At 44.4% G+C, this 15716-nt stretch overlaps 1 protein-coding gene across 1 annotated transcript; it reads left to right on the top strand.

The window, feature by feature from the left end:
* The first annotated feature begins 4280 nt into the window (after window positions 1-4280).
* Window positions 4281-15237, top strand: LOC142289416 (adenosine receptor A3-like). The gene is made up of 2 exons (XM_075333590.1): window positions 4281-4630; window positions 14616-15237. The coding sequence occupies exons 1-2, from the start codon at window positions 4281-4283 to the stop codon at window positions 15235-15237; spliced, it is 972 nt and encodes a 323-aa protein (XP_075189705.1).
* The last annotated feature ends 479 nt before the right edge of the window (window positions 15238-15716 follow it).

A 15716-nucleotide genomic window follows, 5' to 3' on the forward strand; every position in this document is an offset into this window, starting at 1 on the left:
AATATATAGAGGATTTGTCATGTGTGGTGTAGTATATAGAGGAACTGTCCTGTGTGGTGTAGTATATAGAGGAACTGTCCTGTGTGGTGTAGTATATAGATGATATGTCCTGTGTGCTGTAGTATATAGAGGAACTGTCCTGTGTGGTGTAGTATATAGAGGATTTGTCCTGTGTGATGTAGTATATAAAGGATCTGTAGTGTAGCATATAGAGGATTTGTCCTGTGTGGTGTAGTATATTGAGGATTTATCCTGTGTGGTGTAGTATATAGAAGTTTGTCCTGTGTGATGTAATATATACAAGATTATGATATGTCCTGTTTGGTGCAGAGAGGATCTGTCCTGTGTCGTGTAATATATAGAGGATTTGCCCTGACTGGTATAGTATATAAAGTATCTGTTCTCTGTGGTATAGTATATAGAGGATTTGTCCTTTGTGATGTAGTATTTAATGGATTTGTCCTGTGGGGTGTAGTATACAGAGGATCTGCCCTGTGTGTTATAGTATATAGGAGGATCTGCCCTGTGTGGCATAATACATAGGAGGATCTGTCCTATGTGGTGTAACATATTTTTCGGACTATAGGACGCACCTGACCATAAGACGCACCCTGGTTTTAGAGGAGGAAAATAGGAAAATAAAATTTTAAGCAAAAAATGTGGTCATGACACACTTATGGGGCGAGGATCTGCTGCTGACACTGTTATGGGGTAATGTCCTGCTCATATACTACCCAGCCTACTCATATACTCCCCATGCTGCTCATATACTCCCCATGCTGCTATATACCCTCATCCTGCTCATATACTCCCCATCCTGCTCATATACTCCCCATGCTGCTATATACCCTCATCCTGCTCATATACTCCCCATGCTGCTCATATACTGCCCATGCTGCTCATATACTCCCCATGCTGCTATATACCCTCATCCTGTTCATATACTCCCCATGCTGCTCATATACTGTCCATGCTGCTCATATACTCCCCATGCTGCTATATACCCTCATCCTGCTCATATACTTCCCATGCTGCTATATACCCTCATCCTGCTAATATACTCCCCATGCTGCTCATATACTGCCCATGCTGCTCACATACTCCCCATGCTGCTATATACCCTCATCCTGCTCATATACTCCCCATGCTGCTCATAATAAACCCCTATCCTGCTATATGCCCTTATCCTGGTGTATGGCTGCATCCTGTGGCACATAAAAAAAATAAAAGTTCATACTCACCTTACCTCACCTCTCTCCCTGCAGCACCGCTCCTCTTACCGTCTATATCAGTGGCAGCGCCGCTGAGTGGAGCCGTCCCCGTTCCCCTGCAGCATCGCGATATCCTCCGGTGGTCTGTGCCGGAAGCGTGGACATGTGCGCACAGCGATGACGTTATTGCTGTGCGCCGCTAGTCTCCACGCAAGTCAGCTGACCGGCACAGACAGGAGATTGCGATGCTGCAGGGGAACGGTGAGTGATGTGTACTGATTCACTGCCCCCCACACTGATGATGATGAGTAGGGAGCAGTGAATACAGCCGCACATGATCACTCCAGGCTGCAGTTGCCAGGGGTGATCATGCGGGCCGGCTGTTTATCCCTGCCCATCACCCCGCCCACCTGTCAGCGCTGAGAGATGATGGGCGGGAGGATGGGCGTGCATATTAAATGAGCGGGCCCACGTGGTCACGGCAGGCTGCTACAGCCTGCTCGTGCCCCCGATGACCCGCTCCACCGCAGCTCCCTCATTCCCCGCAGCCACAGTCAGACCATAAGACGCACCCCCCACTTTCTCCCAACATTTGGAGGAAAAAAAGTGCGTCTTATGGTCCGAAAAATACGGTAATTACTGTATATAGCGGATATGTCCTGTGTGATGCTGTATGTAGAGGATGTGTCCTGTGCAGTGTAGTATGCAAAGGATGTGTCCTGTGTAGTGTAGTCTATAGAGTATGTGTCCTGTGTGATGTAGTACATGGAGGATGATGGAAGATGTGACCTGTTTTGTGCAGTATATAGAGGATGTATACTGTGTTGTATAGTATATACACCGTGTGCAGAATTATTAGGCAAGTTGTATTTTAGAGGATTTTTTTTTATTATTGATAAACAATTATGTTCTTAATCAACCCAAAAGACTCATAAATATCAAAGCTTAATATTTTTGGAAGTTGGAGTGTTTTTTTTTTTTAGATTTGGCTATCTTAAGAGGATATTTGTTTGTGCAGGTAACTATTACTGTGCAGAATTATTAGGCAACTTAATAAAAACTAAATATATTCCCATATCACTTGTTTATTTTCACCAGGTAAACCAATATAACTGCACAAAATTTAGAAATAAACATTTCTGACATGCAAAAACAAAACCCAAACAAATTAGTAACTAATATAGCCACCTTTATTTATGATGACACTCAACAGCCTACCATCCATAGATTCTGTCAGTTGCTTGATCTGTTTACGATCAACATTGCGTGCAGCAGCCACCACAGTCTCCCAGACACTGTTCCGAGAGGTGTACTGTTTTCCCTCCCTGTAGATCTCATATTTTATGAGGGACCACAGGTTCTCTATGGGGTTCAGATCAGGTGAACAAGAGGGCCATGTCATTATTTTTTAATCTTTTAGACCTTCACTCGCCAGCCATGCTGTAGAGTAGTTGGATGCATGTGATGCAGCATTGTCCTGCATGAAAATCATGTTTTTCTTGAACGATACAGACTTCTTCCTGTACCACTGCTTGAAGAAGTTGTGTTCCAGAAACTGGCAGTAGGTCTGGGAGTTGAGCTTCACTCCATCCTCAACCCGAAAGGTCCAACAAGTTCATCTTTGATGATACCAGCCCATACCAGTACCCCACCTCTACCTTGCTGTCATCTGAGTCGGAGTGGAGCGCTCTGCCCTTTACTAATCCAGCCTCTGGCTGAGTCACTCTCATTTCATCAGTCCATAAAACCGTTGAAAAATCAGTCTTAAGATATTTCTTGGCCCAGTCTTGACGTTTTATCTTATGTTTCTTGTTCAAAGGTGGTCGTTTTTCAGCCTTCCTTACCTTGGCCATGTAACAGGTCATGTAATAGGTGCAATACCCTTACACTAAGACTAAGCGATGCTGGGCTTCTTCAGGTTTTCCTTGTTCTGAGTGATTGCTCAGCTACTTAGCTGAGTAATCAGTCCCTTATTACTGCCAGTCATAGCATTTGCCTATTGGTGCATTTTTGCTTCAGTTATCTGGGCTCTATGTTTTGATGTATTGCTGCCAGACACTGGACCTCCTCTGACCATCCATTTGCTGTGCTCCTGTGCTTTGATCCGTTAACCTCCTGGTAGTCTGACCCTGGACCGTGACCTGACAACGCCTTTGTCATTTCCCTTAGTTTACAATGTGCTCTCTTGGTATTTTGCACCAGAATGTTTGACTTCTGTGTCTCTCGGCTTATCTATGAGTAGTGACTAGTTTCACAGAATGCTTTGCGCCTGATTTTATTTATTTTTTTAACCATCCCTAACATTGAGAAATTTTTAAGTCCTTCCTTCTCAGCTTTTCATTTATGTGTCAAAAATGCATGCAATATATGGCCTACTAAAGGGTTCCACGTGGCGAAAGGAGAACTGGTAGACTCCTGCTCTCTTTTTCCTGTACTCAATTGTGTTTGCGTCAGATGTGAATACACTTGAACACTTCAGTGTCGGATCAGGAGCAGAGCAACACTTGTCAGTTCCTTACCATGACATGCAGTGGTGTGAGGATATTATCACCCTACTAACTTCATCACGATGCTGCTGTCACCGTACAGGTGGTGAGGACATGGCAGAAATAACCATAATGCTTAGCTCGCTGTCAGTTGGTGCTAGCTGCATGAGTATAGCCAGCACTCACTATATACTTAGCGGTGACTTAATCCACACCAGCCCACCCCTATGATTGAAATCTGATTGCTGCCAGGAAGAATAAAATGAATTTCTTCCAGGCAGCGGGGCTCTCAGTTCGTGCACTGAGAACATTAAAAATGTTATTAACCTACATATTTACTGCATATTAACATCATATCTGCAGGTTAATAGCTTTTTTTTACGTGACAGGTTCCCTTTTAAGTCCATAGTCACAGTAGTTCTTACCTGACCAGAGAGGAAATGTTGGTTTACGGTTTTAGCAGAAGTAGTCAGTTCTGTACTTATATTCAGATGGCTGTAAAGATAAAGGGTTAGACGTCATGCTTTAGTATACCTCAAGCCTTTTAATCTCTGCCAAGGTATAAAGAATCTGCTTCTGTAATATGTCCAATCAAACGTCAATGGCTGAAAGCTTCACCACTGTGTATTGTGCCGTGGAGGCGGTCATTGGGGTTCTGGCCATCATTGGAAATACCCTTGTGATCTGGGCAGTGAGGGTGAATCCTTCTCTTCAAGATACAACATTTTACTTTGTAGTGTCTCTGGCAGTGACTGACCTGGCGGTTGGAGTATTTGTTACTCCATTAGCGATTATCACGGAACTGAAGATACAGCTACATTTTCACTCATGTTTATTCCTCTGTTGTGTGATTATTACCTTCACCAATGCATCTACCGCTTCTCTACTTGCTATTGCAATTGACAGATATGTCAGAGTCAAGTTACCAAGCAGGTGAGTTGTACCTTTTCAATATTTAAAAATTATAGTTTATAATGTTAATTTATGTTAAGTGCGGTTTCTGGGATCAGCATGGTTTTGGTCATTCAAAGAGGCCGTCAATATCAGTTTGGCAATGGACTCATGTGTGGTGGCCTCCATGCTTCGGTATTTGAAGGCGGCAGGTGAGCTCGACAGCTTCTTTAATGTTTACATTGTTCACTCTACCTGTAAACCATCGATTTAGTAATGGCCATGCTGCCAATGCAACTCTGTCCCTTTGAATTGATGATGATGATGATGATGATGATGATGCAAAACTCTGGATTAAGCAATATAAGAACTGGCAAAAAAATACATTGTATAATATCAATACATTGCATAATTAAAAAGGGAACTACTATAAAAAGGGACATAGAATGATTTTTATAAATTTCAACCAAAATTGAATCCTTTCCTTGTAAGTTGTACCTGCAGCAGTCCAGCGGAAGACTTTGAGTTAGGGTACGCTCACACGAGCGACAAAAACGGACGAGAGCAATGCGAGAAATTCTCGCATTGCACTCGGAGCAATACTAGTCAATGAGGGAGAGCTGTTGGTCAGCTTTTCTTGCATCCAGATTCTGGATGCGAGAAAAGCGGCAGCATGCTGCGATTTGATCCAGAATACGTCCGAGGCTCGCCAATACAAGTCAATGGGTGCGAGGAAAAATCGGATGTCACACGGACGGCACATGGACCATCCTAGTGACATCCGTTTTTCTAAATACAATCCTATCATGTAGCACAGAACACTGTAAATTCTCCTGTACATGACTGTAAATGAGTAACAGCTGCTGTGCAAAAAAACGGATTGCATACTGACAGCACACTGAGTGCACACTGATGACAAGTGAGAAAAATTCGCCCGACTCTCGCAAACGAGAATGGGACCATTTTTTAATACGTTCGTGTGAGTCCAGCCTTACATTCAGCTTTTTGCATTTCTATTGACTAAGGTGTTTTTTTAACTTATACTCGGGATTAGGCCACGTTCACACATTCAGTATTTGGTCAGTTTTTTACATCAGTATTTCTAAGCGAGAACCAGGAGTTAAAGTGCAGAATTGATGTACATATTTCTATTATACTTTTCGTACGATTCTTCCACTCCTGATACTGAGGTAAAAAAACTCACCAAAAACTGAACGTGTGAACATGGCCTTAAAGTAATTATTCACCCCTGATTATTTGTAAAACTGCTCATCGCACTTTAACCCCTTCAACCCTGTCCGATTTTCCAGTTTTCGGTTTTTTTTTCCTCCCCTTCTTCCATGAGCCATAACTTTTTTATTTTTCCTTCAATATAGCCATATGAGGTCTTTGTTCTTTGCAGGACGAGTTGCACTTTTGAACAACACCATTCCTTCAGTCCCATACTGTACTGGAAAATGGGAAAAATTCCAAGTGCGGTGAAATTGCAAAAAAAAGTGAAGTTCCATCATTGTTTATTTACCATGTTCACTATATGGTAAAACAGACCTGGCATTATAATTTTTCAGATTGGTGCAAGTTCGTAGATACCAGAAATGTACAGTTTTACCTTTATCTAAGTGATAAAATCAAAATTCAGATGTTTGTAAAAAAAAGAATTGCTCTTTTGTCTCCATTTTCCCGAGACCCGTAGTATTCTCATTTTTCGGGATCTGGGACTCAGTGATGGCTTATTTTTTGCGTCTTGAGCTGGTGTTTTTAAGTATACCATTTTTTGGTAGTTGAGATGTTTTGATCGCTTCTAATTGTACTTTAATGTAATGTTGCGGCTACCAAAAAAAATAATAATTCTGGTGCTTTGATTTTTTTCTCGCTATGCGTTTTACCAATCAGATTAATTGATTTCATATTTCAATAGATCAGACATTTCTGAACTTGGCAATACCTAATTTGTTTTTTTTATTGTTTTATTTTTAATGGGGCAAAACGGAGGTGATTTGAACTTTTAGGGTTTTTTTTATATTTTTGAAAAAAATGTTTTACATTTCTTATTGATTTTACCAATTTCCTGCAGTGTCCAATTGTTTCTCATTATTCAGAGCAATGCTTTAGCACAGCTCTGATCAGCAGAATTGCTGAACTCCTGTGAATGCCAGCACTCTACCGCATTCACAGGAAGGGAGTCATGACAGCAACAAGGATCATCATTTGACCCGACACTGTTATGGGAACCCAATGGTGCCATGGCAACCAATTATGTCAATGATGATGGAGGGGAACAGTGTGATCTAAAGAGTTAACAGTAACAGGTATATTGGAGATCCACCCGTGCCTGAAAACTGCATGTCTGCTGATCAGATCAGCAGACATGTGCAGAGAACAATGTAGGCTCACCGCGCCAGCCCGTATTAAAGAGACAGACATGACCAAGGACGTATATATACGCCTTTGGTCATGAGGAGTTAAAATAAAAAATAATAAAGCTTACAATAAGGTCTAAATTGCTTCAGATTCCCGGGTGCTCCTTTTTGAGACCTGATGAGGCCTGCTGATGATCTCTGTGCTTTATTCTTCAGTCGGAATGGCATGCGATCAAGACAGTCAAACACCGGCTTCAGTCATTTTGCTGTAAGCAATTATTACAAAGATATTCTGGGGTGACAACCCTGTAAAAGTATATCTAGCACTAGATTCCATTTTATATATATATATATATATATATATATATATATATATATATATATATATATATATATATATATATATATATATTCAGTGGGTACGGAAAGTATTCAGACCCTTTTTAATTTTTCACTCTGATTCATTGCAGCCATTTGGTAAATTAAAAAGAGTTCATTTTTTTCTCACTAATGTACACTCTGCACCCCATCTTGACAGAAAAAAAAACAGGAATGTAGAAATTTTTGCAGATTTATTAAACAATAAAAACTGAAATATCACATGATCATAAGTATTCAGACCCTTTACTCAGAACTCATATTTAAGTCACATGCTGTCCATTTCCTTGTAATCCTCCTTGAGATGGTTTTACTATTTCATTGGAGTCAAGCTATGCTTAATTAAACTGATAGGACTTGATTTGGAAAGGCACACACCTATCTATATAAGACTTCACAGCTCACAGTGCATGTCAGACCAAATGAGAATCATGAGGTCAAAGAAAGTGCCCAAGGAACTCAGAGACAGAATTGTGGCAAGACACAGATCTGGCCGAGGTTACAAAAGAATTTCTGCAGTAGTCAAGGTTCCTAAGAGCACAGTGGCCTCCATAATCCTTAAAAGTTTGGGACCACCAGAACTTTTCTTAGACCCGGCCGTCCAGCCAAACTAAGCAATAGTGGGAGAAGAGCCTTGGTGAGAGCGGTAAAGAAGAACCCCAAGATCTCTGTGGCTGAGCTCAAGAGATGCAGTAGAAAGATGGGAGAAAGTTCCACAAAGTCAACTATGACTGCAGTCCTCCACCAATTGGGCCTTTATGGAAGAGTGGCCAGATGGAATCGTCTCCTCAGTGCAAGACATATGAAAGCCTGCATAGAGTTTGCAAAAAAACCCACTCCCAGACTATGAGAAATAAGATTCTGTGGACTGATGTGATGAAGATAGAACTTTTTGGTGATAATTCTAAGCGGTATGTGTGTAGAAAACCAGGCACTGCTCATCACCTGCCCAATACAATCCAACAGTGAAACATGGTGGTGACAGCATCATGCTATGGGGGTGTTTTTCAGCTGCAGAGACAGGACGACTGGTTGCAATTGAAGGAAATATGAATGCAGCCAAGTACAGATATATCCTGGAAGAAAACCTCTTCCAGAGTGCTCTGGACCTCAGACTTGGATGAAAGTTCACCTTACATCAAGACAATGACTCTGAGCACACAGCTAAAATAACATAGGAGTTGCTCCAGAACAAGTCTTTGACCATTCTTGACTGGCCCAGCCAGAGCCCTGACCTAAACCCAATTGAGCATCTCTGGAGAGACCTGAAAATGGTTGTCCACCAACATTCACCATCCCACCTGACGGAACTGGAGAGGATATGCAAGGAAGAACGGCAGAGGATACCCAAATCAAGGTGTGAAAAACTTATTGCATCAATCCCAAAAAGACTCATGGCTGTACTAGCTCCAAAGGATGATTCTACTCACTACTGAGCAAAAGGTCTGAATACTTATGACCATGTGATGTTTCCGTTTTTCTTGCTTAATAAATTAGCAAAAATGTCTACATTTCTGGGGTTTTTTTTCTGTCAAGATGGGGTGCAGAGTGTACATTCAGGAGAAGAAAAAAAAATGAACTTTTTGGATTTACCAAATGGCTGTAATGGAACAGACAGTGAAAAATGTAGGGTCTGAATACTTTCCATACTCACTGTGTATATATATATATATATATATATATATATATATATATATATATATATATATATATATATACATATACTAGCCAGAGCTAGCCAGCAGTGAAGTCCGGATCCGAGCGGTTCGACTGCAGCTGGGGCGTCACATGGGTATATATATATATATATATATATATATATATATATATATAAAATGTATGTATATATATATATATATATATATATATATATATATATATTGTGAGACTGTGACCGGGGTTATCTATGACGGCCGGTATGTCTCGCCCCGGTTGTGCTCACTCCATGATAGAAAGTAAATCCACTCTAGGGTTAATGCTGTTTCCCTACAGGCTGAAGGAAGGGTTAAATGGAAACAGGAACGAGGGGCAGGTGTGCCGGGTGTGAGGGAGTGATCACAACTCTTGTGTTCTCTGCTGGAGGGACATGTATATGGCTGTGGATTTTTGTTTGGACATTAAACACCGTGTGCTGTGAACCTTGATGCCTGGATCTCGTGTCTTCTGCTGCGCAGCCGACCGCGCTACCTCACATATGGTGGAGAATCGGCGGGCATGCCAGCCCGGTGAGGTGTAACTTCCTTTTCTGGTGATCCGGTAGCACATGTCCTGGATTCAAGCAGCTATACTACGGCCCAAACCCAGCGACGCCATGGAGGACATACTAAGGCATTTGGCTCAGGCTAATGCACAACAACAAGAGGCTAATGCACAGCAACAACAGGTGAATACCCACCTGCTCCAGACGTTGGAGCAACAGCAGCAACAGCACCAGCAATCCTTGAAATTGCAGGAAAAAAGGCACCAAGAACAGATGGTTCTCCTGGCCAAGTCAATCCGTGCCGGACCGGCAGCAACAACCCCGGGACCGGGTGACGACAGCAGCGTCCGGAAAGCGGTGAGACAAGCGTTGCAAAAGATGACCCCGGGGGATGATGTGGAAGCGTTCCTGGCAGTGTTTGAGCGGGTGGCCGAGCGGGAAAAGCTGCCGACCCCCCAGTGGGCTGAGGTATTGTCGCCCTATCTGACAGGGGAACCCCAAAAAGCGTACCTGGACCTCGGTACCGAGGACGCCATTGACTATGTGACCCTGAAAGCCGAAATACTGGCTCGGTTGGGGGTGAATACCTATGTACGGGCTCAGCGGGTTAATCAGTGGTTCTATGAGGAAGCCAAACCCGTACGCTCCCAGGCCTATGACTTATTACATCTTGAAAAAAAGTGGTTGCAGCCTGACACTCTGAGCCCGGCGCAAATGGTGGAAAGGGTAGTAGTGGATCGTTTTGTGCGCACTTTACCCGTCACCGTTCAACGGTGGGTAGGACAGGGTGACCCGAGTACTCTGGACCAATTAGTGTCCCTGGTAGAGCGGCATGTGGCTACGCAGGACTTGATACGGGACACTGAGACTTTGCGTACCGCCCGTCGGTCCGGCCCCTCCAAGCCTAGGGCCAAGGACCCACCACCGACACCGGTACAGGAGTCCGCTACCATCCCGGCTGAGGCCGCGCCCGCCGTTCCTGAGGTCCGGAAGGCCATGTACCCTAAACGACAACTTGTCAAGGGGGTTTCCTTCCCTATTAGATGTTGGCGGTGCCAGCGGGTGGGACATATGGAAGCCCAGTGTCCCCTGACCACGGAGCCCATGGATTGTGGAGTTACCCGGCGGGGTTCAATGTATGCTCAGGTGGTGTGTACCGCTGACCTGGTTCCCCCAGAGACTGAGCCCCACTTGTGCCAAATACAGGTGAATGGATGTCCGGTTACAGGATTGTTGGATTCCGGAAGCTTAGTGACCCTTGTGCGATCCACCTTGAGGGCTAAAGTAAAGGCCACAGGACGTACCGTGGGGGTGGTTTGCATACATGGGGACCGCCGAGACTATCCCACGGGGATTGTCACCATCACAGCACCTTGCGGTCAGGTGCAACATGAGGTGGGACTGCTTAACACTCTTCCTTATGACGTGATCCTAGGACGGGATCTGCCCTATTTTTGGACTTTATGGAAGGGAACCCCTAGGTCCCCTCCGATATTGGTCAGTCCGGGGCCTGAGCCCTACAATCCTGAATCCGGGACACCTGCCGTAGGGGTCCCCATGATAGGGACAGAATGTGAACCCGATAGGTCGCCCCTAGAGGTATTGGCAGGAGAGGCTGAGACGGTCGAGCCCATCCCGGACTTGGAGGCATCCCCGGATGCGTTTGGGACAGCCCAACTCCAGGACCCTACGTTAATACATGCCCGGAATAGGGTGTTAGTAATTGACGGGGTGGCCCAGCTGCCCGGTGCCCAGGTAAGGTACCCCCATTTCGCTCTTAAACAGGATTTACTCTACCGGGTAGATGAAATACGGGGCGTGGGGGTGGAGCAGTTGGTGGTGCCCCAGCCGTATCGCCGGCGGGTCCTCGACTTGGCTCATAAACATCTGATGAGTGGCCACCTAGGGGTCAAGAAAACGCAGGAGCGAATATTGCAAAGGTTCTATTGGCCCGGGGTCTTTGGGGAGGTAAAACGGTTCTGCGAAACCTGCCCGGAGTGTCAGCTTACCGCACCACTGGCCCACTTTCGCAGTCCGTTGGTGCCGTTACCCATTATAGAAGTCCCTTTTGAACGGATAGGGATGGATCTGGTGGGGCCCCTCGTAAAGTCTGCTCGAGGGCACCAACACATCCTAGTGATCGTTGACTATGCCACCCGGTATCCAGAGGCGATACCTCTCAGACATACTGCGGCGAAGCTTATAGCTCGGGAGTTGTTTTCTGTGTTCTGCCGGGTGGGGTTGCCCAAGGAGATCCTTACGGATCAGGGGACCCCATTCATGTCTAAAGTGACCAAAGAACTATGCCGGCTACTCCAGATCAAGCAGTTGCGTACGTCTGTGTATCATCCTCAGACGGATGGGTTAGTAGAACGATTCAATAAAACCCTGAAAACCATGCTAAAAAGGGTGATCTCCAAAGACGGGAAAGACTGGGATATGATGCTTCCCTATTTGATGTTTGCCATCCGAGAGGTGCCACAGGCATCCACGGGGTTTTCGCCTTTTGAATTGTTATACGGGCGACATCCCCGGGGATTGTTGGACCTGGCAAAGGAAACATGGGAGCAAGAGCCCACCCCCCATAAAAGTGTGATTGAACACATTTTAGGAATGCAGAACCGCATAAGCGCGGTCATGCCAATTGTGAAGGAGCATTTACAGGAGGCTCAGGCCGCGCAAAGCGGCCGCTACAATAGACAAGCCACCGTGCGGACCTTTAAACCCGGGGATCGGGTGTTGGTATTAATCCCCACGGCGGAGAGTAAATTCCTGGCTCAGTGGCAAGGCCCCTACGAGATAAAGGAAAAAGTCGGGGTGGTCAACTATAAAGTATTGCAGCCCGGTAGGCGGAAACCTGAACAAATATACCATGTCAACCTATTAAAACCGTGGCAGGAACGGGAAAGCCTGATGGTTGAGTTTCCCCCATCTCCCTCCTCTTCGGGTCGTCCACTCCCGGCTTCAGCGACCTCCGGAGAGGACGAACCGGAAGTAAGGATCGGAGAAGCCCTCACCAAGCAACAGAGGCGAGAGGCCAGACGGCTGGTTCAGCAGAACCCCGATGTCTTCTCCGAGTTGCCGGGTAGGACCAGTCTAATACGACATGACATTGTCACCGAGCCCCACCTGAAGGTACGCCTGAAGTCATACCGCGTGCCGGAGGCTCGAAGACAAGCCATATCAGAAGAAGTGAAGACAATGCTACGCCTGGGGGTCATCGAAAAATCCCGGAGTGAATGGGCTAGTCCGATTGTCCTAATACCAAAACCCGATGGCTCCTTAAGGTTCTGCAATGACTTCCGGAGATTGAACGAAATATCCAAGTTCGATCTCTACCCCATGCCCCGGGTGGATGAGCTGATTGATAGGCTGGGACAGGCGCGATATTTTACCACGCTCGACCTGACCAAGGGGTACTGGCAGGTGCCACTGACGGAGTCCGCCAAGGAGAAAACCGCTTTTGTTACGCCGGAGGGTCTCTTCCACTATGTTGTCTTGCCTTTTGGGTTACATGGCGCTCCGGCCACGTTCCAGAGGTTGATGGACTTGGTGCTGGAACCCCACCAGGCGTATGCATCAGCGTACCTTGATGACATCATTATTTATAGCTCCGATTGGCAGACCCACTTGGAACAGGTACAAGCGGTGGTGGACGCGCTTCAAACAGCCGGATTGACAGCCAATCCCAAGAAATGTGCGTTGGGACTCACGGAAGTCCGCTACTTGGGCTACGTGATAGGCCAAGGAGTGATTAAGCCCCAAATTAACAAGGTTGAGGCGATCCAGAAGTGGCCTAGACCCCTGACCACGAAGCAGGTTAGGGCCTTCCTGGGTATCGTGGGGTACTACAGGAGGTTTGTAAGGGATTTTGCGGGACTATCAGCCCCCTTGACGGACCTTCTCAAAGGCAAGAAGTCCGTCATGGTGCGCTGGACTCCGCAGGCCGAGGACTCCTTCCGGGCCCTGAAGGGGGTCTTGTGCGGACAGCCCGTTCTTGTACACCCTGATTTCCGGAAGGAGTTCATAGTACAGACTGACGCCTCTGAGGTCGGCCTGGGGGCAGTGTTGTCTCAGGTGGTTCAGGGGGAGGAACACCCCGTCACCTTCTTAAGTAGGAAGCTCACCCCTCCCGAGCGGAATTATAGCGTAGTGGAGAAGGAGTGCCTGGCGATCAAGTGGGCCTTGGAGTCCCTACGCTATTACCTGCTGGGACGGCAGTTTCGCTTGGTGACGGATCACTCTCCACTGGTCTGGATGAGGTCCGCCAAGGAACGGAATGCCCGGGTTACCCGGTGGTTCCTTTCTCTGCAGAACTTCCGGTTTACGGTTGAACACCGGGCCGGTAGGTTGCAGGGCAACGCCGATGCCTTGTCCCGCGGCCCGTGTTTGATGGCGGGAGTTCAACCCCGCTCGCTTGAACTGAGGGGGGGGTGTGTGAGACTGTGACCGGGGTTATCTATGACGGCCGGTATGTCTCGCCCCGGTTGTGCTCACTCCATGATAGAAAGTAAATCCACTCTAGGGTTAATGCTGTTTCCCTACAGGCTGAAGGAAGGGTTAAATGGAAACAGGAACGAGGGGCAGGTGTGCCGGGTGTGAGGGAGTGATCACAACTCTTGTGTTCTCTGCTGGAGGGACATGTATATGGCTGTGGATTTTTGTTTGGACATTAAACACCGTGTGCTGTGAACCTTGATGCCTGGATCTCGTGTCTTCTGCTGCGCAGCCGACCGCGCTACCTCACAATATATATATATATATTAGTATATATTAGAATCTTTTTTGTGAGGTCATCCTTTTTATGTTTCCCATTTTAAGGTAAATGTGAGATCTGTTTGAGGTTTTCCAAAAATATGGCATAATGCTAGAATCTCTTTGTTATTGTAAATGGCTACAAGCGCTCTGTGAAAGAATAAAAATGTTAATAATATGCCAACACCTTCTGTGATTGGAAAACCATCCAAAAAGCACAAATATAAAAACTGCAACCACTCTACTCTGCATGAACATGAGCTTTGAAATCAAACCAAAAGGCACTTCTGCTGAAAAAAATGGAAATATTCAAAATGTTTTTCTTTTCATCCAGCTACAGAATGGTGATCACTAAGAAGAGGATTCGTTTGAGCATTTGTTTCTGCTGGGCTCTGTCTGCATTTGGCGCACTGGTCCCAATGTTCGGATGGAACAACAGAGCGAATCTTGGAGAAGAAGAAAGGAATGTCCTGACATGTAATTTTACCAGTGTCATGAGCATGAGCTATCTTGTGTACTTTTGGGTTTTTTGTTGGGTTCTCATACCCTTGTTTGCAATGATGGTTTTGTATGTGGAGATCTTTCTTATTGTAAGGAAGCATATGAGACAATGTGTCTCTAACCTCAATGTAAATAAGTCGACTTATGGCAAAGAGCATAAAATTACAATTTCACTTGTCTTTGTCATGGGTATGTTTGCTCTGTGTTGGTTACCTCTAGCTATTCTGAACTGTATCAGTTATTTTTACCCTGATGTTGTACAAACGAATGCGTTCCAGCCTGCAGTGTATCTAAGCATTGTGTTGTCACACTTCAATTCTGCCATAAATCCTGTAATTTACAGTCTCAAAATTAACAAATTTAAATACACGTTCATTAATATCATAAAAAATCATATTTTGTGCAAAGAAGAAGTAATTGAATCCTCAAGTACAGAAAATACACTGGAAAAATGATATATATATATATATATATATATATATATATGAGTCCTTTGAAAAAAGTATATTCGCTCAACAACCCTTTTAATTAATTACTTATTTTTTTAAGACTTCTAGATTAAGAATGATAATATATATATATATATATATATATATATATATATATATATATATATATATATATATATATATTATCATTCTTAATCTAGAAGTCTTAAAAAAATAAGTAATTAATTAAAAGGGTTGTTGAGCGAATATACTTTTTTCAAAGGACTCATATATATATATATATATATATATATATATATATATATATATATATGAGTCCTTTGAAAAAAGTATATTCGCTCAACAACCCTTTTAATTAATTACTTATTTTTTTAAGACTTCTAGATTAAGAATGATAATATATATATATATATATATATATATATATATATATATATATATATATATATATTATCATTCTTAATCTAGAAGTCTTAAAAAAATAA

The sequence above is a fragment of the Anomaloglossus baeobatrachus genome, chromosome 2, assembly GCF_048569485.1.
Source record: "Anomaloglossus baeobatrachus isolate aAnoBae1 chromosome 2, aAnoBae1.hap1, whole genome shotgun sequence".
In the NCBI taxonomy this organism is placed as follows: domain Eukaryota; kingdom Metazoa; phylum Chordata; class Amphibia; order Anura; family Aromobatidae; genus Anomaloglossus; species Anomaloglossus baeobatrachus.